A 26,869-nucleotide genomic window follows, 5' to 3' on the forward strand; every position below is an offset into this window, starting at 1 on the left:
TTGCCAAAACAACACCTGGCCTCCGTCATAGAGGGTCCAAATTTGGAATATCTAAAACGCTTAAAAAATGCGAATTATACATCGAATTCTCTTCAAATTTCACACATACTAATATTTTTATCATTATAAAAATTTGCGTAGATTGGATATAGCGGACCTCTCCTTCTGGTATCTCGGCCAGAAAGGGTCAACACTTTGTATAACCAAAATGCTGATAGAATGCGAAATAAGCATCCAATTATTTGCAATCATCGCACATTCCAGTATTTGTCCGAAAACAATTTGAAAAATAATATCTATTATAAAATGTGAGTCCTATCGTCTTCAAATTTCGCACATCCCCATATTTCTACCAACGCAAGATCAGGTTTGAAGAATGGATAGATCGAACTTTTCCTTTTGGTACCTCCCCCACAACGGATCAAAATTTTGAATAACCATTACAATCATAAAAGGTCAAATTATTATCCTATTCTTTCCAAACTTAACACAACTTGAAACAACCTATTAAAATAACCATTTAGCAACGAATATGTTTAGTGCTGAAATCGGCCTAAAGGTCGTAATTATGGCTCGAGTTAGAGTCAAAAAAGAAAGCCTATTGTTTTGCATAATAGGAATCGAAATGGACCAAAAACAACATCATTTAAGAAAATTACTGCCCTCTACAGGTCACAATAAAAGTCCAATCGAGGAGTAATTCTTGAATGTGTTTAGAGTTTAGGTCCACTTCGAATGGACATCGGATAATATTTAGTGTATGTGTTATTAATTATTAGCAATAATTTCAAATATAAATTTAGATTTCGCAATAGGTACTACTTTACTTTATCTAAAACGCTAATAAAATCCGAAATATACGTCGAATTCTTTTTAAATACATACAAATATTTTACCATTATAAAATCTCCTTCTGGTACCTCCCACACAAAGGGACAAATTTTGAATGACCAAAACGCTCATAAAATGCGAAATTAACATCCGAATTAATCCAAACTTAACACGTCCCAATATTTTTGCCAAAACAACACCTGGCCTCCGTCATAGAGGGTCCAAATTTGGAATATCTAAAACGCTTAAAAAATGCGAATTATACATCGAATTCTCTTCAAATTTCACACATACTAATATTTTTATCATTATAAAAATTTGCGTAGATTGGATATAGCGGACCTCTCCTTCTGGTATCTCGGCCAGAAAGGGTCAACACTTTGTATAACCAAAATGCTGATAGAATGCGAAATAAGCATCCAATTATTTGCAATCATCGCACATTCCAGTATTTGTCCGAAAACAATTTGAAAAATAATATCTATTATAAAATGTGAGTCCTATCGTCTTCAAATTTCGCACATCCCCATATTTCTACCAACGCAAGATCAGGTTTGAAGAATGGATAGATCGAACTTTTCCTTTTGGTACCTCCCCCACAACGGATCAAAATTTTGAATAACCATTACAATCATAAAAGGTCAAATTATTATCCTATTCTTTCCAAACTTAACACAACTTGAAACAACCTATTAAAATAACCATTTAGCAACGAATATGTTTAGTGCTGAAATCGGCCTAAAGGTCGTAATTATGGCTCGAGTTAGAGTCAAAAAAGAAAGCCTATTGTTTTGCATAATAGGAATCGAAATGGACCAAAAACAACATCATTTAAGAAAATTACTGCCCTCTACAGGTCACAATAAAAGTCCAATCGAGGAGTAATTCTTGAATGTGTTTAGAGTTTAGGTCCACTTCGAATGGACATCGGATAATATTTAGTGTATGTGTTATTAATTATTAGCAATAATTTCAAATATAAATTTAGATTTCGCAATAGGTACTACTTTCTCTAAACAGAAAATTGTCTGTGCAGATCTACGACTTCGTATAGGCCCCATATAACCGTGACTACCAATATTCGATATTTTGAACATTTTAGCTACTTTTTCAAATGAATAATAACAGACGCCGCTTTTCTGACACGGCATTCAATGGAATTTTTTTACATTTTAAAAATTCATTCCCGATGTATATATGTTTACAGAGGAATATTGAAGTAGATTTCTAATCGGGCTTTAACGGAGAAAAACGTAAACAGGGGCACACACATGCTGCTAAATGTTTCCAGTTCTTAACATATTTTGTCTAAATCACCAGAGATAAATCTACCAATGTTAAATGAATACAAAGAAAACTCCAGGTTGTACTTAAGACAAACATTGTATTTCAAAAAATGTTTTAAAAATAGAATTTATTACAAATTATAAATATGTAATTAAATATTATTAAAAATATGTGTTATATGTACGTTTTACATAAGTATTTTGGTAATGTTGTAATTTAAATTTCAATACATTTTAAATAGTATGTTTTAGTTTATTACATATCTGTTTTTAATATTATTCATTGGAAAGCCCAAATTCACATATATATATATATATATATATATATATATATATATATATATATATATAAATATTGTTTATACAAAAATAAATATTAAAAAGTTTTCTTTTTTACTTTTGATTTAATATTGAAAATAACTTTAGTTGAAATCTTTTATTTAGTTTTAGTTAAGCATGTTTAGGTCTGTTATGGTCATTTGCTCTGCAAAAGTAAAATATTTATTTAAGATGAAAAATAAATTTTGATGAAAAATTAAGTGATTTGAAGGTTTCCATCCACAACCATTTCTTTATTAATAGTATTAACAGGTTTCAATAATGGCAAGAGTAGAATTCATCAACGAATTTCGTACAAGAGTAGTATTCAAAAAAAAATTCATCATATAGTTAAAAATTATTATTTTCAATGAATTGCAAATAACTAAAACGAAATTATTAGTGTATTTACTCAACAAACAACTGAGTTTATGTATCTTACATGTAATAAATGAATTAAGTGGAATCTTGCCACTTTTTTTGTTGATTGTTAATCCATGTTTTAATCTGAGCTGGTGTTCGCCGGTTTAGACATTTATGTTTTACTGCATCTGCACATTGTTTAAAAGTTGGTAACTTCTCTAAAGTAGTAGGATCACCAAAAATTGACTCGATAGCTTCTCGTTCTTCGCTAGTCCATCTGACTCTTCTTGTTTTCCCAAAAGGAGAAGCTAAAAAAACAAATATTATTAATAAAATTCTAAACAAGTAAATTCAAGCAGTTTGCCACCACTTGCTAACTTTTGTTTTAAATTTAATCATAGATAAAGAACGAAATGGTGTTTGTGTCTCAATGGATAGTACGAAATAAATATAAAATTAATCTATCAAAAACGTAGAATATCATAAATAGAAAGAAAGTAAATAGAAATTAATGTAGAAAGTAGAATACGGTAATGTCATTGGTTAGGAACATTGAAATAGTTTGGCGACACAACCAAGCAAGTAATTCACTAGATTCTCAAGGACAAGTAAATAAAATCTTAGATCTAAACATTTCGTGTTTAACTTACTGCTTCGTTTTCTTTCTTTAGACGAATTTATATCTTGTAATTCTTCAACGTCTTCAAATGCTGATGATTCGTCATCAGATGTTGAGGATTTGTCATTAGATATTGATGATTTGTCATCTAATACTCCATACTCCGTGTTACCCGGCATTTCAGGGCATTCGGGCGAAAAACAGTTAGCATCCTGAGTGCTATCTTTGTAATTGTTATTAACGTTGCAACCAGCCGCGGACAATAAAATTTTAGATACAGTCGTTATTTCGGCCATTGGGACTGGTATTCTGTATATGCTTTTGTGAATGTCCTTGTGGTGTCCAAGAAAATTTGCTAGTCTTTCCACAGTAGATTCTTGAACGTTTAATAAAGATGTATATGTAGCTATATGTTTTCGCAGTTTCGTTCCTCTTAAGTCGTCAGGAAATGAAGCTCCGCACTCCGATGCAAATTTTGATAATAATGGACATGCTCTATAATACATTTTAGCTAAACCAGATTTTCCCGGGGCGCTGAATATATATGGATTGGATTCGCGTATTCCAGCTTTTTTTCGAAATTTTATGATAAGGTTGATTGACTTTAAACACATGGGATCTAGTAGAACGCCCACCGTTCTTCCTAATTTTCCCCGTAAAGATATTCTCACAAATTGTTTAGCAAAATTAATTGATTGTCCGACATTTTTTCGAGAAGACCAGCTTCTACGCTATTTGTTATTTCTTCTTTATTGTTGAAATTGTCAATTGTAAGTCTTTCTATTTCTCCAGCTCTTCTGCGATTAAAAACTTGAATGCATATTAGAGTTGCCTCAACTAGATCTTTCCATGCTTGAAAGCAAAAATTTTTATTTAATATTCCAATAGAACGTAGCATTTTTGATCTTAGAAAATCGTACAGTAGTTTTATATCTTTCTTATTGGGCAAATTAACTTTTTTTGTTCTTCTTTTGTTTTCTCTGTCCTCGATCGCTTTTCTATTAATCTGCGTAGGCGTTTCATCCACCCATAGAGAAACAAAATTGTCCAGCAGAGTTTTTAAATCATTTTGTTGTTTTTTTATAAACTCATTTCCTTGTATTTTCGCGCATTTTTTTATCAAACTGGTCAAACTTGTAGCTACAGCTGGTGTAGCAAATCCCTTGGTGAAGTCCCATTTGGCTGTATTTCGTAAAGCTTCAATTGCTTGATCGAAGAAGAACGGTTTGAACATTTCTTTTAACTCAGTGATCTCCGGTTCCAGTTTCATTAACTCTATCTTAAACCGCCCCAGTAGTCTCATATGCGATCTTATCTGATCATGATGGTGGGTTTGCGATAGTTTTTCAGATAACCTGTTCCCATATCTAATGATTAGTTCATCGTAGCGTATGGCCTGGCTTACCTCATCGTTACGTAGAACTGGGAATATTCTACTTTTCATTTCCCGATTTGCTACAGGGTGCAAGTACTGTGTCAGTTTTCGGCCCTCAATAAAATTGGATCTTTGATTTTTCTTTTTACTACAATTGCGGACATGAGCCCTTGCTGTGTATTTTCGGTAAAAGCCTTTGCACATTGGACAACACACGTAGTCATCCGGATTGTGTTTCGCATTTTGTTGTTGTCGTCTGAGAACAATCAGTGTGCCTGTATTTTGATCTCTGGATGTGTTGTGAATGAAATCGCCTTGTTTTCGAAGTTTGTCAATTATTTGAAGGCGATCTTTACTCTTTTTTGGAAGTGCCATTGCCATTTTAACGAGTTTTTCGCCTTTATGTTTTAAAAAGAGATGTCTTGCAATTTTAGTTTGTAGAGTTTTACAAAAAATACAGAAGTGTTTTTTTGACTTTTGATTTGAAAGTGGCACGGAAACTTGCGCAATGTTTAATGTGTCGGAAATTTCCAAAAAAGAACTGGCATTTATGGTTGTATTTTCCATTGTAGAATCGGGCAAATATTCTTGTCCAGATGAACTTTCGTCATTTGCTTGAGATGTGCTGATGTTTGTTAAGCTAAGCAAGTTGTTTTGAATATTTGTCAATCTGGGGTTTTCCTCGTAGGTTTCTATCGTTGTCGAATTTTTATGACTTCCCAAATTAAAACTACTGCTTTCATTGAATGAATCGTCAGTAGTTTTTGTGTCATGTTTATTAGGTTTACTAGCAGATGGTTGTTTTATTAACGGAGTGTGTTCTTCGAACATTTGATTTGTTTGTATTTCTATTTCAATGAAAACATTATCAGTCGAAATTGCCCTGGGAGACGACTTCGATTGCCATGATAACGACGAATTATGTCCCTCGTCAAATACATTTTCTGACTTCTTACTAAGGTTTTCAACCGAAGACGACACTGAATCATAAAGGGCGCTATTATGCAGTATGCCTTGATCCGTATCTTCTGATTGTTGTTCTTCAATATACAAACTTGAAGGGCTTTTTAATAACATAGGTTTGGTATAACCTGGAACCGGACAACCAGAATTTTCTGTTGAGGCATCGCTTGCTTGGTGTATTGTATTTTCATCTTTTTTCACTGAAGAACTTTGAACTGCATATATATCTTTCATCTCCGAGAGATATATTTTATCATCTAGAAGATTATGTTGTTAGTATTTGTCGTAAGCATGAATTCGTATATTTGCAATAGGCCCCGAAGTTAGCCGTTATTAAAGTGAATAAAGCAAAAACATGCCAATTGGAAACTTTATGTTTTAGATATAGATGCGCCATTTCATGTGGAACTCAAAAATTGGATTAGAAATAACGCGTCTGAAACTTTTTATTTCTTTTTGGACGGTTTTGTATAAAGGAAAATTTTTTCGTTTGCTGTTTTGAACCTATAATTAACGTTTTATAATTTATTTCTCAGAAAATTAAAAAAAAAAATAAAATAAAAAAAAGAAAGTAAAATAATAATAAAATTAAGAAATAATTAAGTTTAATGGACAAAATGTTCATTCGATTTCACTAAAATATGTGATTTAAATTAACTGCAAATCTATACTTTGATTTATAAAAAAATATGATGTATCCTTTAAAGTGCGATTTACGGAAAAGTGAATTAGGATGAAGGCAATTAAAATCACTCACATTCTTCTCCCCAATAGGCATATTTTACTAATGATTTAGATGTTTGTACTTTTTTTTATTAAAATTTCTTCAATAGTTATTTTTCGTGTCATTTCGACCAACGATCGGAACTTTTTACAAGTTGTTCATTATACTTACCACTTGATAATATTAATCGCGCTGCATAGAAACATCCTTTAAAATTAACCGTACAATTCTCTCCTTCACGTTGTTTAATGCGTTTTGAATCGACAATATGTAATTCATTGTTGTGAAATGCAACCAAAGAAAATTTATTTATTCTGAAATACAAACAAATTTTTTTATTTCATGAACAGTGCATGAGTTGAAGAATATTTATTAATTTAAATATAGGTGAAACGGCCAACGATACATGTTACAACAAACAAGTAAAAAACAGTAAATTCGGCCGGGCCGAACTTTGAATACCCTCCACCATTTAGAACGAATTTGTAAATTTTCGAAAAAGATAATATTCGACAAAAATTGTGCTAAAATCTTATAAATACCGAATATAGCCGTTATATTAGGGTCTGCACGACGTGCACCTACGTAGGCATTGTTTGTCATAAGCCATTACCATATTCCAAACTTGAAATAAACGGTGAATAATATAGCAAAAATCAGAGCTATACGAAAACCTGGACCTGCATAGACAATTTTCTGTAGTTCCCATTACGAACTCTAAATATGTAATTTGAAACTACTCCGGTGAATAATGACGCTAAAATCATCAAATTACCGAATATAGGGAGGTACCGTTATATGGGGCCTATACGAAGACGTGGACCTGCATAGACAATTTTGTGTCTCAGGCTGTAGCATGCATTTCGAACTTCAAATGTCAAATTTGAAACAATTCTGGAAAATAATGTCGCTGAAATCATAAAAATACCGAATATCGGGAGGTACCGTTATATGAAGGCTATATGAAAACGTGGACATACCATTTACGAACTTAACCTGCCTACTGGCAAAATAAAAATTTGTCAAAAAGTTTAGCCTTCTATCTCAATCCGTTCGAAAGATAGCGTAATTACAACAGACAGACATATATACAGACGGACGGACGTCGCTAGATCGACTTAGAATTTTACGCTGATCAAGAATATATATACGTTTTTGGGTCTGACATGAGTATTTCGAGGAGTTACAAACGGAATGACAAAATTAATACACCCTCCATAGTATGGTGGAGGGTATAAAACGTAAGATAGAGCTACTAGCAAACTACATTTTTTTTCTAAGTGTGCCTGACCTCTGCCAATTTTGTGTATGTATTTATAGTTTTTAAAAATAAAATACTTTTAAAATAAGTGATTGGAAGAAACGTACATTACGGGACGCGCATTAAAGCTATTCGCCTGCTTATTGTACCATGCAAGGGTGAGCGTCAATAGCTCGTCTAGAATACTCATATTGAAAAGCATTTATATTTTAAGTCCTTTAAATTTCATATCTTCATAACAGTTTGGGCCCAATATGGGACAACAGCATAGGATTCAACTTTGTGGTCCCCTCTTTTGGAAAGAGCGTTGAAAAAGCTTAAAATCTCATCTAAAAATGTTATTAAATTCCATTTATCTATTGAAATGCTAAGCTTGTACACCATAAATATTTCTAATTTTATTGTTGTCTTAAGAAATGATCTGTGTTCAGGGAATGAAAAAATTAATTATTATAAATATTGTGTGAAACCCTTACAAATCGAAAGTGAAACTACCGTGTGAACATAGTGATATATTTCCTTCAATAGCGCACAGATTATAATCAACTCTCATATTTATCTTTGCGCTTTCCAATATATTGTGCCTACCATGTGTACAACACATAACTGAATTTGATTGTTTACAAAAATGTGTATTATATCCCAATCAACACTACTGAAACTTGAATGGAAAAGCGGAGATAAGTTTTCGGCCAAGGATGAAGAAAAGAACTGAAATACTGAAATTTTATGTGTGTGTCACGGTTGGTGTCTGTGACTGCGATTTGGCGGTGATTTAGTAATGCATCCAATATTTGTACGAAAAGTTCTCTGAACGTCTCTAGTTTAGTAAAAACACTTCGATTATTTCGAAATTTCTTCCAGAGGTAAGTATTTTTACCCTGATTCCGGGAAGCTATTTTTTTCTTGGTGGACGGACCTGGGACCCCAGATTTTTTATCCGAAAGTCCGGGTACAATACCCGGCCTGGAACGGATACACTTACCCGATATAGTGGTCACATGATGGAGTAAGTGGTCATGGTTCGGAAGTTATAGTCAAATTATCGTTTTTTTGGGCTCGGATTTTTTATGAAACCCCCAGAAAGTCAGAGAAGTCCCATTATGGGGATCAACAAAATTGATGCCAAACTATAGCTGACACTCTTTTCTTTCCAAAATGCTACAATTTGTGCTAATACCTTTTCCGGGTCCAGAGATATGGGTCTTTCCATCCGCATAACTCGATTCTAACCAGTTCATTAAAATTATGTTTTCAAAATGTTCTAAATTTGACATTTTTTTAAAGCCGGCCTTCGGACGGGGCTTGAGATTTTCTCCTCTGGGTATGTCCAACGTCCAAGTTTTCTAAATTTGATGTTTTTGTAATCCAACGACGGCTACGCGAAATAAAGCTTTTTTTATTGAAAACATAATTTTAATAAACTGGTTAGAATCGGGTTATGCAGATGGAAGGACCCATTTATCTGGACTCAGTAAAGGTATTAGCACAAATTGTAACATTTTACAAATGTAAGAGTATCAGCTATTATTTGGCAATTTTGTTGACCAACATAGTGGGCCCTTTGTGACTTTTTGGGGGTTTTACAAAAAATCCGGGTCCAAAAAAATTGATAATTTGACTATAACTTCCGAACCGTGACTACTTACCCCATCATGTGACCACTTGTTGGATATTGTCCATATCGGGTAAGTGCATCCGGGTCCAGGCCGGTTCTTGAACCCGAAAAAAAATAGTTTCCCGGGATCAGGTTAAAAATACCTACCACTAGAAAAAATTGAAGAGTTTTTACTAAACTAGAGTTTGTAAGGTAAATAAATGAAATGAAATGAAAACCTAGATCTCTATGGTATTATATTTGTTATTGGGTGAAAGAATGAAGCTGAAATCCTGAAATTGCATACTTAGTGTACTCTGTGTATTATAATTGTACGAAAAATTCTAATTTGTACTAAATTTGGTGTTGAGTGAAGGTTAGTGTCTGTATTTGAGAGAGGAAAATGGTTTTGGAAAAAATTTGTCCTAGAATCGATGAACAAAGTGTGCATTTTTATACCCTCCACCATACTATGGAGGGTATATTAACCTTGTCATTCCGTTTGTAACTCCTCGAAATACCCATGTCAGACCCAACAAAGTATATATATCCTTGATCAGCGTAAAATTCTAAGTCGATTTAGCGATGTCCGTCTGTCTGTCTGTCCACTATCCACGCTATCTTTCGAACGAATGGAGATAGAAAGCTACACACATTTTTATTTTTCCAGTAGGCAGGTTAAGTTCGTAAATGGGCCATGTAGGTCCACGTTTTCATATAGCCCCCATATAAGGGTACCTCCCTATATTCGGTATTTTGATGATTTTAGCGACATTATTCACCGGAATTGTTTCAAATTTAGTATTTGAAGTTCGAAATGGATACTACAGCCTAAGACAAAATTATCTGTGCAGGTCCCCGTCTTCATATAGCCCCCATATAACGGTACCTCCCGATATTCGGTATTTTGCTGATTTTAGCGACATTATTCACCGGAATTGTTTCAAATTTGGTATTTGAAGTTCGAAATGGATACTACAGCCTAAGACAGAAAATTGTCTATGCAGGACCAATTTGTCCATTTTGATGATTTTTGCTACATTATTTACCGTTTATTTCAAGTTTCGCATTTGAATATGGTAATGGTTTATAACAAAAAATGCCTATGTAGGTCCATGTCGTACAGACCCCAATATAGGGGCTATATCCGGTATTTTTAAATTTTTAACAGAATTTGTTAAGGATTTTTTGAAATTTTTCAAGTTCGTTCCAAAATGATGGAGGGTATTCAAAGTTCGGCCCGGCCGAACTTACTGCTTTTTAACTTGTTAGTACTAAACTGGTGGAAATTAAAAAAAGCATACAACAAGTATGATTTGTTTTCACGTTTTTGGCAACAATATTTTAGGTATTTTATTAACAATAATAGAAATGCTGGTTTGTTTTGAGTGGTGGCTTATAGGAAAATTTAGAAGAATTACATTTTTGTCTTTGACGCTACACTTCTAAACTAGTGCTTTGCAAGATTATTTTTTATAAATTCATATGAATTGCACTGTAACTCAAAATGTGTTAAAATTATTCTGACATATATGTGCGAATTTTCAGTTTTACTTGCTACAAACCCGTTTAAAGTGAATATATTGCTGTCGGTAAAATTTAGGAAGATGTGGAATGTGTGAAACGGAGAGAACTTGGTTCTTCTGTTTGGTTACTTCACTATGTAAACACTTAAAACACTGGTACTCTACTCTCAAATTTTTGGGAAAGTTGGATTTTATTTGGATAGTGTAATTAATTTCTTACCTTGTAGATACACAACGTTCCTCGGTTATTTCCTTAAAGGATGAATCTTTTACGGAATTGTTTGGGGACATATTCTCAATGGATTCTCTTATGGCCGACATTGTAGATGGGGAATAACATCTTGTTTTCCTCAAAGCAGACTTGTCATCATTTATTTGTGCTCCTTCAACGAACTCATCCCTTGTTGCATAGGTTGTTGTACAAATTTGTTCAACTTCTTTAGATGCAATTACTTCTCCTTCTTTTATTTTGTGTAGATATTCCATGTCATCTGTATAGTTATTCGAAATAAATATATTTTTAGTATTGTATTGAAACATTAAAAAATTCAACTATTTTATTTTGAGAATTTAGGAAATATTTTCCAAAACAACTCTACATTCATTGTCGCACAGTGTTAGCTAGCCATAACTATAATTTTTGTATATATTGCATGTTCAATTTACCACTTGCAAGGATTAATATAGCCGAGTAGGAACAGCCTTTATATTAACGGTGCAATTTTGTCCATTGTTTTGCCTAACAGATTTTGATTTTACGACCCATAGGTCCTCGTTGAAAAATTTCACCAGAGAAAACATTGTGAGACTAAAAAGAGAAACAATACGAAAATGAGAATAAGAGAAATTTAGGTGTTTAAGTAGAGTTGTGTGAATAGAAAAAATTGGAACCAGAATTCATACCACCAAGCCTGATCTCATCTAGCATGTCACTTTCACGTTGGAAATCGTTCCAAAGGCCCTATTATTGTTCTATGAAAATTTGAAATGAAGAGCTTACAAAGGAAATATCTTTTATATTAATTGCTTTTCAGAAATCTTATTATACACTCAGCCATAGTATGGAGGGTATATTAAGTTTGTCATTCCGTTTGTACCACATCGAAATATACATTTTACACCCCACAAAGAACACATGTTCTTGATCAGCATAAGATTCTAAGTTGATTTAGCAATGTCCGTCTGTGGAAATCACTCTAGCTTTCGAGCGAAATGAAGTAGATTGATGAAATTTTACTCAGATGTATATAATGTCTGCAGAAATTTTGGTATTGAACATATGCCATATAGGTCGACGTCTTCGCATAGCCCCCATATGACAGTACCTCTCGATATTCGGTATTTTAATAATTTTAGGGACATTTTTCATCGAAATTGTTTCAAACTTAGCATTTAAAGTTCGCAATGGGTACTACAACCTATGACAGAAAAATATTTATGCAGGTCCACATCTTCGGATAGCCCCCTCATAACGGTACCTCCCGATATTCGGTATTTTTATGATTTTAGCGGCATTTTCACCGACTTGTTTCAAACAAAGCATTTTAAGTTTGTAATGGGTACTACAACCTATAACAGTAAATTGTCTATGCAGGTCCACATCATCGAAGAGCCCCCATTTAGTGGTTCCTCTCGATATGCTGTATTTTAATGATTTAAAAGATATTATTTATAGGAATTATTCCAAATTTCATATTTGAAGTTCCTTACGGGTTCTACAGTCTATGGCAGATTACCTTTGTAATCATCATTTTTAAGTCAAAAAAATAGAATATTGGTATTTGTAAGTAAGTAAATAAAAAGGGCCTTTTTATAAAGGCAAGTTCTGGTACAAAAAACTCAAGCACAAACAAACCGAAATTTTAAATTAGGTAATCACGAAATAACAATCGTTCTGTAATAAAATTGAATAAAATATCTTCAAATACATTATATGATCGTAAAACCTCGAAATATTGGTTCTAGTCCCACGATGCTGCCTACCGTTCTTCCGATCTCAACGAACTGAGTCGATCAAACTGTGCGTATTCGTCCGTCTGTATATGTTAATTTGTAATCCCTCAACAGGTAACATTTATGGTCCTCATTAGTGTAAAGTCCACAATAAAAGCATATTGTCTGGAGATTAATACTTTGAAATGGACCAAACCCCGATTTTACCTGATTTTGTAGTCACTGTGCATGTCACAATTATAAACCAGTCGACGCGGAAATTTATCAAGAGAAGTGACTTGATTCGTTAAGTGGTTATTTTATTTTTCACGCAAAAGTTATGGTCAATTTCACCCGCAAAATATTATCCTGAACTCTAATCCGATACAAATTTCCGCATCTATTGTAACATGCAGAGGGACTTAAAAATTGAGAAAATTTGTTTTTGGTCCATTTGAAACCCTAAATATTTTGCTATCATAACCATAATTGAGATATATAGCGTGGGTACAAATTAATATATTTGAACCGATTTTATAAAAAGAACTTTTACTCCCTGACCAAAAAAAGTAAATGAACTCAAATTAAAAATTATATTGTCTGGGTAGAATTGCTGTTGCCTAGAAAATTTTTCAATGAACAGGCCAAAAATTTCCATAGAACAGTAATCCGGTTCCAAACTTTATTCACTAAAATAAATGAATTGACGGACGGGCAAGCTTAAATCGACAAAAACACTTACCTTCCTTTTCCTTTAAAATTGTTTGTAACTTTTAATTTTTTTGTAATTCACACTTTTTAATTAATTTTTTATGGGCGCGTTTTGGTGTTCACAATGTGCTTGCTATAACTTTTTCTTCGTTAATAATCTAACCTTTTTGATGGCGTCTTTTAAAACGGTTTTTGTGAGTACAGAAATTCTAACGGCACTTTTTCAAGCTTTTCGATAAACGATTTATATCGAAAGCCAATTATGATCATTTTATGTTATGTTATGTTCTCATTGCACTTTTAATCAATTTGATGGCTTTCAGAATTAGGTACACGAATCAACCCGTTCATATTCGTAACTCAAAGTAACACAATTCCTTTTTTCAAATTTTTTGTTTGTTGATTTTTATAGGAATTTGTATGAAAGTACATGAAAAGAGCATTAATGATAATAGAAGAAATTATTGATTTTCCTCCAAAGATTTATTTTATCTTTCATTTAAGATTTTTCATTCGTGTTTTGAAGTTTTTGTATAAATGTTGATATTTGAAATATATTTTTGTATTTTCTCATTTTAAAATCAGTTGGAGGGTCACTTGTCAAAAATTTTTTTTGTCGATAAAAAAATTTGAAAATATTGTCTCTATCTAACTCTAACTCGTGGACAAAATGCGTACCTCGGATGAGAGAGAGAAAACTAACTTTCGTTTGAATGTACCAACGAAAAGAACAAAAATGTTTGTTCGCTGAGCAAATTTTGTGTGAAGAATTAAGTTGATATTTATTAAATAGCGGTCGAACTTCATGAACTATGGAAACAACGACTTAATTCTACACAAAATATTTCCTGGGCGAACACTCATCAAAACAATGAAAAAATATGTCCCATCCTTAACATATGAGAGCATTTAAAATAAATTACGACATTTGAAAATGCAAAATAGAAATATTTAATGAAATTTTAATAATTTACAGGAAAACTAAAGATTATGAATGCAAAATATAATGTTGAATGGTGTATGTACATTCAGACGAAAGAAAAATTCGTTCTCTATCTAATCCATGGTATGCATATTGTTCATACGAATCAGGACTAATGCGCACAATTCTAGAAACAAAAATAAATGCATTTTTCGAATGCCTGTATCAATAACAATTCTTGACATGTCTCTCTTCTGTAGAGTTGAAAATTGCAAAAATATTACAATGTCAATAGTGAAAAGAAAAAGGGCGAGTATATTATCATTAATTTCAACTATCTCGCCAACTTACGAAATTAAATTGATAAAATTTAAGCGCATTTATACTTTTGAAGATTAAACCAGTGAGTTTAATAGGTGCAGTGGGTTAATTTTGTTTGTTTAAATACACCCTTACGAGGATATAAATATAGCTCAGCTGATGTTTATCTATACATACACAACCGGAATAAAATGCAAAATATTGCAAAAAAGGTGTAGCGAAAAAGCGAGACTATTCTATTTCTGTATTTTTATTCTGGTTGAATAAATCCAATAAAGCAATTAATCCTGATAATGTGGATTAATTCGGATAAAATTTTGTATTTAAATGCGCTATTAGACTCAGAATACATGCATCATAAGAAAGATACTTCAAACTTTCTTTTCACGGGCAAGCAATATTTATTACATTTTCTAACTTGATAGCTCTGGCTTTATCTGATGCTAAATCGGTTGGGTTAAATCGGTCAAATTTCATTCCATTGGTCTAATATTACACAATATATTACACATTTGCATAATAAAACAAAAGTCGAATGAAGATATATGTGGGAGCTATTATCTAAATCAGAGCCGATTTTCACAAGAGTTCAATAGGATTCGTCCTTGGGTCGAACAAATAATTTGTGGAAAATTTCATTTCAATCGGATAATAAATGCGACATATGTTTTTGTTTGTAATAATACATGAACAGAGTCACAGACAGACGGAAAGGTCATGCATAAATCAACTCGGAATGTGATAATATGAAGATCATTCAAAGGACGTATTTCTCCTTGAAAATAAAAATATTTTTTTATTTGATCTTTAAAAAATAATTATTGTAATCGTGTATACTCCCTTATGTGCGACACTTGTAAAGCGAAAATCAAACACCCGTGCGAACATGGTGATATGTTTCCTTCAATAGCGCACAGATTATAATCATCTCTCATGTATCTCTTCTATGCTTTCAAATGTATTGTGCATAACCAAACAAGACCCGAAAAAAAGTTGTGTGTGTGTAACTTCGGCAAAAACTAAAAGCTGAAGTTAGTTGAGGAATATTTAGTCTCTACCAGAACTGCAAGAATATTATAGTTTTACTACGATTCCCTTTATGATATCAGAAAAAATTTCAAAACTAGTAGATTCTTACAGGTTCTGGAACAGAGAAAATTTTAATGCTTAAGTCATGTCCTGACGAAATTAAAATAATGGATACGAGGAGTCACTTTCCGAGTCGATTAAAGGAAGTCTGTCCGTCCGTCAATCTATCTGTCCATGCATTTTGTGGACAAAATACAGGTCGCATTTATTGTCTGATTGAGATGAAATTTTCCATACATAATTTATTTGGCCCAAGGACGAACGCTATTAAAATTAGATTTAGATACTTCATATGTATCTTTCTTCGTTTACAGGTTTATAGTGTGTAATATTAGCCGAAGTGAAATTAAAAGTATAAGTCGCTTTTCACGAAATTTGAATACCTTCAGAATATGTCTTCATTAAAATATTTTTTGACATAATTTATGATCATTCAAAATGATACCCCATTATGTGGAGAGGGGGTGATTTCCAAAGGAATGGACCAATATTTTCTATTTTGTGTCTGACCTAAGTCTGATATAAATATCACAACGTGCCAGTTTTGGACCATATGGACTACTTCCTTCACTTTATGTGTGTGATAATAAGACATGTCACAATTTTTGAAGAAGGTTGAAATGTGTGTGTGGGTACCATATATAGATGACCGAAGTATTCATCTTATGCTGATAAAAATATTGGAATGTGTGAAAGTTAAAGAGAATCGGATACTTTTTTCGCATTTTATGAGCGTTTCGCTATTCAAAATGTAGACCTTAAAGGTGGAGGTACCATCTCCGAACTCGATCTAGATTTGATAATAAGTTGTAATGTAGTTCAACGAGTTTCTTCAAACCTTGTATATTACAATATTTTTACCAAAAAAAAAAATCTGATCTGAATATGAAATTTATGGGTCCACTCCCTCTGGTGCCTTCCCAATTTTTTCCACTTTTTGATTAATTATAACCCCTATACATGCGAAATGAATCAACGATTTTGTTCAAGAATCGATTTTCTTCAAAACCGACGGATACTTTTTAACTTGTTGCCATATCAAATGATATATACCCTCTGTAGCTATATAGCTGAGGGTATAATTAGAACGAATCAAGCCAAGAAGTGACTATAGCTCCCATATATCTTCATCCAATTTAAGATTTATTGTGCACCAAATGTGTAATATTAGCCCAAATAAAAGTTTGCTCGTATGGTCAAAACTAAGCAAGAAGTGACTATGTAATTTGGTTAAAGTCGAATCATTTATAGATTTAGCTATCATATATATCCTCATCCGATTCATAGTATATTGTGCACCAAATGTGTAATGTTAGCCCATATGGGATGGACAGTTGAGCCAAAAAGTGACTGTAAATAATTTGGTGAAATCAGTTTAGATATAGCTTTAGCTCCCATATATATGTCTCATCCGATTTTCTTCTTTAAGCCCAACAGCCGCAATATGCACTCCATAACAATGATTTTTGGTGAAATGTGTCTTTTATTAAAGAATGGAAATGAATTAGAAACAACGACGGCTGTGGGAAGGGGAACTTGTGCTCCACTACCTTCGGATCCAAAGCAGGCTAAGAGGTAGTCGAAGAAGTACCATAAAGTGTCTAAATGACGTGTTGCACAATATTGTCGCCATTTGGTTGTTGTTTTGTCCATGACGTGTGACAAAGAAATCTGTAACGCGTCCACTTTTTAGTCGTTATAAAGAAACCAATATTCTTGATTCTTTGTTGTGTTGAATCCATGGTAGAAGAATATAGGTAGATGCATCAACGCTTGCGAACATTGATATGTCAAAGTTTTAAAATTGTTTTGTCAAAAATAACTAGATTTTTATATAATTTCTTATACGATGCAAATCGGAGGTTGTTACAATATGCATTTTTTTCTCAACAATTTTTACAAATTTTAATAATTCTCATTCAACATTTTCAATTCCAAAATCGGTTTGATAGTTCATTGTCCCAGCAGCTGTGTCGAAGTGTCTACCTGTATTCTTCTACCATGGTTGAATCTGTAAAGCCAGTATCATAGGTGGCACTTGCACTATTTGCACAAAGTACGGAGTAGCGATGATTAACGGCGTTATATATAGTTGATAATTTGATGAAACAGGGTAACTCTATCTATATATTTTTTGGTTTTTTATCCCAAAAAATCATATTTTTTGAGCATACATATTAAAAATTAATATATATTTTAGAAAGTAATATGAGTACAAATCAAATAGCCATAGAAAATCAATGTGTATAAATTTTGTCCCCGAATTCAGAATGTCCTCTAATAATTCGCTACAGCGCTGAGAATTCGGGGTCAGACCCCAAATACAGAAAATGTCCCCACAAAGTTCGAAGTATCAAAACTAATTCCCCAAATAACTCTCTCCACATATATATATATATATATATATATGTGGAGAGAGTTATTTGAGAATTCGGGGTCAGACCCCAAATACAGAAAATGTCCCCACAAAGTTCGAAGTATCAAAACTAATTCCCCAAATAACTCTCTCCACATATATATATATATATATGTGGAGAGAGTTATTTGGGGAATTAGTTTTGATACTTCGAACTTTGTGGGGACATTTTCTGTATTTGGGGTCTGACCCCGAATTCTCAGCGCTGTAGCGAATTATTAGAGGACATTCTGAATTCGGGGACAAAATTTATACACATTGATTTTCTATGGCTATTTGATTTGTACTCATATTACTTTCTAAAATATATATTAATTTTTAATATGTATGCTCAAAAATATGATTTTTTGGGATAAAAAACCAAAAAATATATAGATAGAGTTACCCTGTTTCATCAAATTATCAACTATATATAACGCCGTTAATCATCGCTACTCCGTACTTTGTGCAAATAGTGCAAGTGCCACCTATGATACTGGCTTTACAGATTCAACCATGGTAGAAGAATACAGGTAGACACTTCGACACAGCTGCTGGGACAATGAACTATCAAACCGATTTTGGAATTGAAAATGTTGAATGAGAATTATTAAAATTTGTAAAAATTGTTGAGAAAAAATGCATATTGTAACAACCTCCGATTTGCATCGTATAAGAAATTATATAAAAATCTAGTTATTTTTGACAAAACAATTTTAAAACTTTGACATATCAATGTTCGCAAGCGTTGATGCATCTACCTATATTCTTCTACCATGGATTCAACACAACAAAGAATCAAGAATATTGGTTTCTTTATAACGACTAAAAAGTGGACGCGTTACAGATTTCTTTGTCACACGTCATGGACAAAACAACAACCAAATGGCGACAATATTGTGCAACACGTCATTTAGACACTTTATGGTACTTCTTCGACTACCTCTTAGCCTGCTTTGGATCCGAAGGTAGTGGAGCACAAGTTCCCCTTCCCACAGCCGTCGTTGTTTCTAATTCATTTCCATTCTTTAATAAAAGACACATTTCACCAAAAATCATTGTTATGGAGTGCATATTGCGGCTGTTGGGCTTAAAGAAGAAAATCGGATGAGACATATATATGGGAGCTAAAGCTATATCTAAACTGATTTCACCAAATTATTTACAGTCACTTTTTGGCTCAACTGTCCATCCCATATGGGCTAACATTACACATTTGGTGCACAATATACTATGAATCGGATGAGGATATATATGATAGCTAAATCTATAAATGATTCGACTTTAACCAAATTACATAGTCACTTCTTGCTTAGTTTTGACCATACGAGCAAACTTTTATTTGGGCTAATATTACACATTTGGTGCACAATAAATCTTAAATTGGATGAAGATATATGGGAGCTATAGTCACTTCTTGGCTTGATTCGTTCTAATTATACCCTCAGCTATATAGCTACAGAGGGTATATATCATTTGATATGGCAACAAGTTAAAAAGTATCCGTCGGTTTTGAAGAAAATCGATTCTTGAACAAAATCGTTGATTCATTTCGCATGTATAGGGGTTATAATTAATCAAAAAGTGGAAAAAATTGGGAAGGCACCAGAGGGAGTGGACCCATAAATTTCATATTCAGATCAGATTTTTTTTTTGGTAAAAATATTGTAATATACAAGGTTTGAAGAAACTCGTTGAACTACATTACAACTTATTATCAAATCTAGATCGAGTTCGGAGATGGTACCTCCACCTTTAAGGTCTACATTTTGAATAGCGAAACGCTCATAAAATGCGAAAAAAGTATCCGATTCTCTTTAACTTTCACACATTCCAATATTTTTATCAGCATAAGATGAATACTTCGGTCATCTATATATGGTACCCACACACACATTTCAACCTTCTTCAAAAATTGTGACATGTCTTATTATCACACACATAAAGTGAAGGAAGTAGTCCATATGGTCCAAAACTGGCACGTTGTGATATTTATATCAGACTTAGGTCAGACACAAAATAGAAAATATTGGTCCATTCCTTTGGAAATCACCCCCTCTCCACATAATGGGGTATCATTTTGAATGATCATAAATTATGTCAAAAAATATTTTAATGAAGACATATTCTGAAGGTATTCAAATTTCGTGAAAAGCGACTTATACTTTTAATTTCACTTCGGCTAATATTACACACTATAAACCTGTAAACGAAGAAAGATACATATGAAGTATCTAAATCTAATTTTAATAGCGTTCGTCCTTGGGCCAAATAAATTATGTATGGAAAATTTCATCTCAATCAGACAATAAATGCGACCTGTATTTGTCCACAAAATGCATGGACAGATAGATTGACGGACGGACAGACTTCCTTTAATCGACTCGGAAAGTGACTCCTCGTATCCATTATTTTAATTTCGTCAGGACATGACTTAAGCATTAAAATTTTCTCTGTTCCAGAACCTGTAAGAATCTACTAGTTTTGAAATTTTTTCTGATATCATAAAGGGAATCGTAGTAAAACTATAATATTCTTGCAGTTCTGGTAGAGACTAAATATTCCTCAACTAACTTCAGCTTTTAGTTTTTGCCGAAGTTACACACACACAACTTTTTTTTCGGGTCTTGTTTGGTTATGCACAATACATTTGAAAGCATAGAAGAGATACATGAGAGATGATTATAATCTGTGCGCTATTGAAGGAAACATATCACCATGTTCGCACGGGTGTTTGATTTTCGCTTTACAAGTGTCGCACATAAGGGAGTATACACGATTACAATAATTATTTTTTAAAGATCAAATAAAAAAATATTTTTATTTTCAAGGAGAAATACGTCCTTTGAATGATCTTCATATTATCACATTCCGAGTTGATTTATGCATGACCTTTCCGTCTGTCTGTGACTCTGTTCATGTATTATTACAAACAAAAACATATGTCGCATTTATTATCCGATTGAAATGAAATTTTCCACAATTATTTGTTCGACCCAAGGACGAATCCTATTGAACTCTTGTGAAAATCGGCTCTGATTTAGATAATAGCTCCCACATATATCTTCATTCGACTTTTGTTTTATTATGCAAATGTGTAATATATTGTGTAATATTAGACCAATGGAATGAAATTTGACCGATTTAACCCAACCGATTTAGCATCAGATAAAGCCAGAGCTATCAAGTTAGAAAATGTAATAAATATTGCTTGCCCGTGAAAAGAAAGTTTGAAGTATCTTTCTTATGATGCATGTATTCTGAGTCTAATAGCGCATTTAAATACAAAATTTTATCCGAATTAATCCACATTATCAGGATTAATTGCTTTATTGGATTTATTCAACCAGAATAAAAATACAGAAATAGAATAGTCTCGCTTTTTCGCTACACCTTTTTTGCAATATTTTGCATTTTATTCCGGTTGTGTATGTATAGATAAACATCAGCTGAGCTATATTTATATCCTCGTAAGGGTGTATTTAAACAAACAAAATTAACCCACTGCACCTATTAAACTCACTGGTTTAATCTTCAAAAGTATAAATGCGCTTAAATTTTATCAATTTAATTTCGTAAGTTGGCGAGATAGTTGAAATTAATGATAATATACTCGCCCTTTTTCTTTTCACTATTGACATTGTAATATTTTTGCAATTTTCAACTCTACAGAAGAGAGACATGTCAAGAATTGTTATTGATACAGGCATTCGAAAAATGCATTTATTTTTGTTTCTAGAATTGTGCGCATTAGTCCTGATTCGTATGAACAATATGCATACCATGGATTAGATAGAGAACGAATTTTTCTTTCGTCTGAATGTACATACACCATTCAACATTATATTTTGCATTCATAATCTTTAGTTTTCCTGTAAATTATTAAAATTTCATTAAATATTTCTATTTTGCATTTTCAAATGTCGTAATTTATTTTAAATGCTCTCATATGTTAAGGATGGGACATATTTTTCATTGTTTTGATGAGTGTTCGCCCAGGAAATATTTTGTGTAGAATTAAGTCGTTGTTTCCATAGTTCATGAAGTTCGACCGCTATTTAATAAATATCAACTTAATTCTTCACACAAAATTTGCTCAGCGAACAAACATTTTTGTTCTTTTCGTTGGTACATTCAAACGAAAGTTAGTTTTCTCTCTCTCATCCGAGGTACGCATTTTGTCCACGAGTTAGAGTTAGATAGAGACAATATTTTCAAATTTTTTTATCGACAAAAAAAATTTTTGACAAGTGACCCTCCAACTGATTTTAAAATGAGAAAATACAAAAATATATTTCAAATATCAACATTTATACAAAAACTTCAAAACACGAATGAAAAATCTTAAATGAAAGATAAAATAAATCTTTGGAGGAAAATCAATAATTTCTTCTATTATCATTAATGCTCTTTTCATGTACTTTCATACAAATTCCTATAAAAATCAACAAACAAAAAATTTGAAAAAAGGAATTGTGTTACTTTGAGTTACGAATATGAACGGGTTGATTCGTGTACCTAATTCTGAAAGCCATCAAATTGATTAAAAGTGCAATGAGAACATAACATAACATAAAATGATCATAATTGGCTTTCGATATAAATCGTTTATCGAAAAGCTTGAAAAAGTGCCGTTAGAATTTCTGTACTCACAAAAAACCGTTTTAAAAGACGCCATCAAAAAGGTTAGATTATTAACGAAGAAAAAGTTATAGCAAGCACATTGTGAACACCAAAACGCGCCCATAAAAAATTAATTAAAAAGTGTGAATTACAAAAAAATTAAAAGTTACAAACAATTTTAAAGGAAAAGGAAGGTAAGTGTTTTTGTCGATTTAAGCTTGCCCGTCCGTCAATTCATTTATTTTAGTGAATAAAGTTTGGAACCGGATTACTGTTCTATGGAAATTTTTGGCCTGTTCATTGAAAAATTTTCTAGGCAACAGCAATTCTACCCAGACAATATAATTTTTAATTTGAGTTCATTTACTTTTTTTGGTCAGGGAGTAAAAGTTCTTTTTATAAAATCGGTTCATCTATATTAATTTGTACCCACGCTATATATCTCAATTATGGTTATGATAGCAAAATATTAGGGTTTCAAATGGACCAAAAACAAATTTTCTCAATTTTAAGTCCCTCTGCATGTTACAATAGATGCGGAAATTTGTATCGGATTAGAGTTCAGGATAATATTTTGCGGGTGAAATTGACCATAACTTTTGCGTGAAAAATAAAATAACCACTTAACGAATCAAGTCACTTCACTTGATAAATTTCCGCGTCGACTGGTTTATAATTGTGACATGCACAGTGACTACAAAATCAGGTAAAATCGGGGTTTGGTCCATTTCAAAGTATTAATCTCCAGACAATATGCTTTTATTGTGGACTTTACACTAATGAGGACCATAAATGTTACCTGTTGAGGGATTACAAATTAACATATACAGACGGACGAATACGCACAGTTTGATCGACTCAGTTCGTTGAGATCGGAAGAACGGTAGGCAGCATCGTGGGACTAGAACCAATATTTCGAGGTTTTACGATCATATAATGTATTTGAAGATATTTATTCAATTTTATTACAGAACGATTGTTATTTCGTGATTACCTAATTAAATTTTCGGTTTGTTTGTGCTTGAGTTTTTTGTACCAGAACTTGCCTTTATAAAAAGGCCCTTTTTATTTACTTACTTACAAATACCAATATTCTATTTTTTTGACTTAAAAATGATGATTACAAAGGTAATCTGCCATAGACTGTAGAACCCGTAAGGAACTTCAAATATGAAATTTGGAATAATTCCTATAATAATATCTTTTAAATCATTAAAATACAGCATATCGAGAGGAACCACTAAATGGGGGCTCTTCGATGATGTGGACCTGCATAGACAATTTACTGTTATAGGTTGTAGTACCCATTACAAACTTAAAATGCTTTGTTTGAAACAAGTCGGTGAAAATGCCGCTAAAATCATAAAAATACCGAATATCGGGAGGTACCGTTATGAGGGGGCTATCCGAAGATGTGGACCTGCATAAATATTTTTCTGTCATAGGTTGTAGTACCCATTGCGAACTTTAAATGCTAAGTTTGAAACAATTTCGATGAAAAATGTCCCTAAAATTATTAAAATACCGAATATCGAGAGGTACTGTCATATGGGGGCTATGCGAAGACGTCGACCTATATGGCATATGTTCAATACCAAAATTTCTGCAGACATTATATACATCTGAGTAAAATTTCATCAATCTACTTCATTTCGCTCGAAAGCTAGAGTGATTTCCACAGACGGACATTGCTAAATCAACTTAGAATCTTATGCTGATCAAGAACATGTGTTCTTTGTGGGGTGTAAAATGTATATTTCGATGTGGTACAAACGGAATGACAAACTTAATATACCCTCCATACTATGGCTGAGTGTATAATAAGATTTCTGAAAAGCAATTAATATAAAAGATATTTCCTTTGTAAGCTCTTCATTTCAAATTTTCATAGAACAATAATAGGGCCTTTGGAACGATTTCCAACGTGAAAGTGACATGCTAGATGAGATCAGGCTTGGTGGTATGAATTCTGGTTCCAATTTTTTCTATTCACACAACTCTACTTAAACACCTAAATTTCTCTTATTCTCATTTTCGTATTGTTTCTCTTTTTAGTCTCACAATGTTTTCTCTGGTGAAATTTTTCAACGAGGACCTATGGGTCGTAAATCAAAATCTGTTAGGCAAAACAATGGACAAAATTGCACCGTTAAATATAAAGGCTGTTCCTACTCGGCTATATTAATCCTTGCAAGTGGTAAATTGAACATGCAATATATACAAAAATTATAGTTATGGCTAGCTAACACTGTGCGACAATGAATGTAGAGTTGTTTTGGAAAATATTTCCTAAATTCTCAAATAAATAGTTGAATTTTTTAATGTTTCAATACAATACTAAAATATATTTATTTCGAATAACTATACAGATGACATGGAATATCTACACAAAATAAAAAAAGGAGAAGTAATTGCATCTAAAGAAGTTGAACAAATTTGTACAACAACCTATGCAACAAGGGATGAGTTCGTTGAAGGAGCACAAATAAATGATGACAAGTCTGCTTTGAGGAAAACAAGATGTTATTCCCCATCTACAATGTCGGCCATAAGAGAATCCATTGAGAATATGTCCCAAACAATTCCGTAAAGATTCATCCTTTAAGGAATAACCGAGGAACGTTGTGTATCTACAAGGTAAGAAATTAATTACACTATCCAAATAAAATCCAACTTTCCCAAAATTTGAGAGTAGAGTACCAGTGTTTTAAGTGTTTACATAGTGAAGTAACCAAACAGAAGAACCAAGTTCTCTCCGTTTCACACATTCCACATCTTCCTAAATTTTACCGACAGCAATATATTCACTTTAAACGGGTTTGTAGCAAGTAAAACTGAAAATTCGCACATATATGTCAGAATAATTTTAACACATTTTGAGTTTACAGTGCAATTCATATGAATTTATAAAAATAATCTTGCCAAAGCACTAGTTTAGAAGTGTAGCGTCAAAGACAAAAATGTAATTCTTCTAATTTTCCTATAAGCCACCACTCAAAACAAACCAGCATTTCTATATTGTTAATAAAATACCTAAAATATTGTTGCCAAAAACGTGAAAACAAATCATACTTGTTGTATGCTTTTTTTAATTTCCACCAGTTTAGTACTAACAAGTTAAAAGCAGTAAGTTCGGCCGGGCCGAACTTTGAATACCCTCCATCATTTTGGAACGAACTTGAAAAATTCAAAAAATCCTTAACAAATTCTGTTTAAAAATTTAAAAATACCGGATATAGCCCCTATATTGGGGTCTGTACGACATGGACCTACATAGGCATTTTTTTGTTATAAACCATACCATATTCAAATGCGAAACTTGAAATAAACGGTAAATAATGTAGCAAAAATCATCAAAATGGACAAATTGGTCCTGCATAGACAATTTTCTGTCTTAGGCTGTAGTATCCATTTCGAACTTCAAATACCAAATTTGAAACAATTCCGGTGAATAATGTCGCTAAAATCAGCAAAATACCGAATATCGGGAGGTACCGTTATATGGGGCTATATGAAGACGGGGACCTGCACAGATAATTTTGTCTTAGGCTGTAGTATCCATTTCGAACTTCAATACTAAATTTGAAACAATTCCGGTGAATAATGTCGCTAAAATCATCAAAATACCGAATATAGGGAGGTACCCTTATATGGGGGCTATATGAAAACGTGGACCTACATGGCCCCATTACGAACTTAACCTGCCTACTGGAAAAATAAAAATGTGTGTAGCTTTCTATCTCCATTCGTTCGAAGATAGCGTGGGCTAGTGGACAGACAGACAGACGGACATCGCTAAATCGACTTAGAATTTTACGCTGATCAAGGATATATATACTTTGTTGGGTCTGACATGGGTATTTCGAGGAGTTACAAACGGAATGACAAGGTTAATATACCCTCCATAGTATGGTGGAGGGTATAAAAATGCACACTTTGTTCATCGATTCTAGGACAAATTTTTTCCAAAACCATTTTCCTCTCTCAAATACAGACACTAACCTTCACTCAAC

The 26,869-nt window shown here is 32.8% G+C and overlaps 1 protein-coding gene and 1 long non-coding RNA gene across 4 annotated transcripts; one reads left to right on the forward strand and one right to left on the reverse strand.

Moving 5' to 3' along the window:
• Window positions 1-2,534: 2,534 nt before the first annotated feature.
• On the reverse strand, window positions 2,535-13,751 carry LOC105262122 (uncharacterized). Of its 3 annotated transcripts, XM_059122870.1 has the most exons (7): window positions 13,538-13,749; window positions 11,530-11,671; window positions 11,084-11,354; window positions 6,651-6,793; window positions 3,449-6,012; window positions 2,878-3,106; window positions 2,545-2,820 (listed from the first exon to the last, which is right to left on the reverse strand). In XM_059122870.1, the coding sequence occupies exons 3-5, from the start codon at window positions 11,347-11,349 to the stop codon at window positions 4,085-4,087; spliced, it is 2,337 nt and encodes a 778-aa protein (XP_058978853.1). In that variant the 5' UTR covers window positions 11,350-11,354; window positions 11,530-11,671; window positions 13,538-13,749; the 3' UTR covers window positions 2,545-2,820; window positions 2,878-3,106; window positions 3,449-4,084. The 3 variants fall into 3 exon arrangements, with proteins under 3 accessions (XP_058978854.1, XP_058978853.1, XP_058978852.1); XM_059122869.1 differs by having other exon boundaries at window positions 2,545-3,106; XM_059122871.1 differs by lacking the exon at window positions 3,449-6,012 and having other exon boundaries at window positions 2,535-3,106; window positions 13,538-13,751.
• A 9,142-nt stretch (window positions 13,752-22,893) lies between these two features.
• On the forward strand, window positions 22,894-25,424 carry LOC131802558 (uncharacterized). The gene is made up of 3 exons (XR_009342261.1): window positions 22,894-23,050; window positions 24,912-25,053; window positions 25,226-25,424. It is a non-coding gene; the product is annotated as an uncharacterized LOC131802558 (long non-coding RNA).
• Window positions 25,425-26,869: the final 1,445 nt, after the last annotated feature.

This window comes from Musca domestica, unplaced genomic scaffold (assembly GCF_030504385.1).
Source record: "Musca domestica strain aabys unplaced genomic scaffold, Musca_domestica.polishedcontigs.V.1.1 210, whole genome shotgun sequence".
NCBI lineage: Eukaryota > Metazoa > Arthropoda > Insecta > Diptera > Muscidae > Musca > Musca domestica.

Bases quoted from the DNA above. Each gene is read 5' to 3' on its own strand.
- LOC105262122 (XM_059122870.1), bottom strand. From the start codon at position 11,349: ATGGAATATCTACACAAAATAAAAGAAGGAGAAGTAATTGCATCTAAA. The intron at 6,794-11,083 runs GTAAGAAATTAA...TTTGTATTTCAG, and splicing joins GAACGTTGTGTATCTACAAG to AATAAATAAATTTTCTTTGG. The intron at 6,013-6,650 runs GTAAGTATAATG...ATAATCTTCTAG, and splicing joins GCGATTAATATTATCAAGTG to ATGATAAAATATATCTCTCG.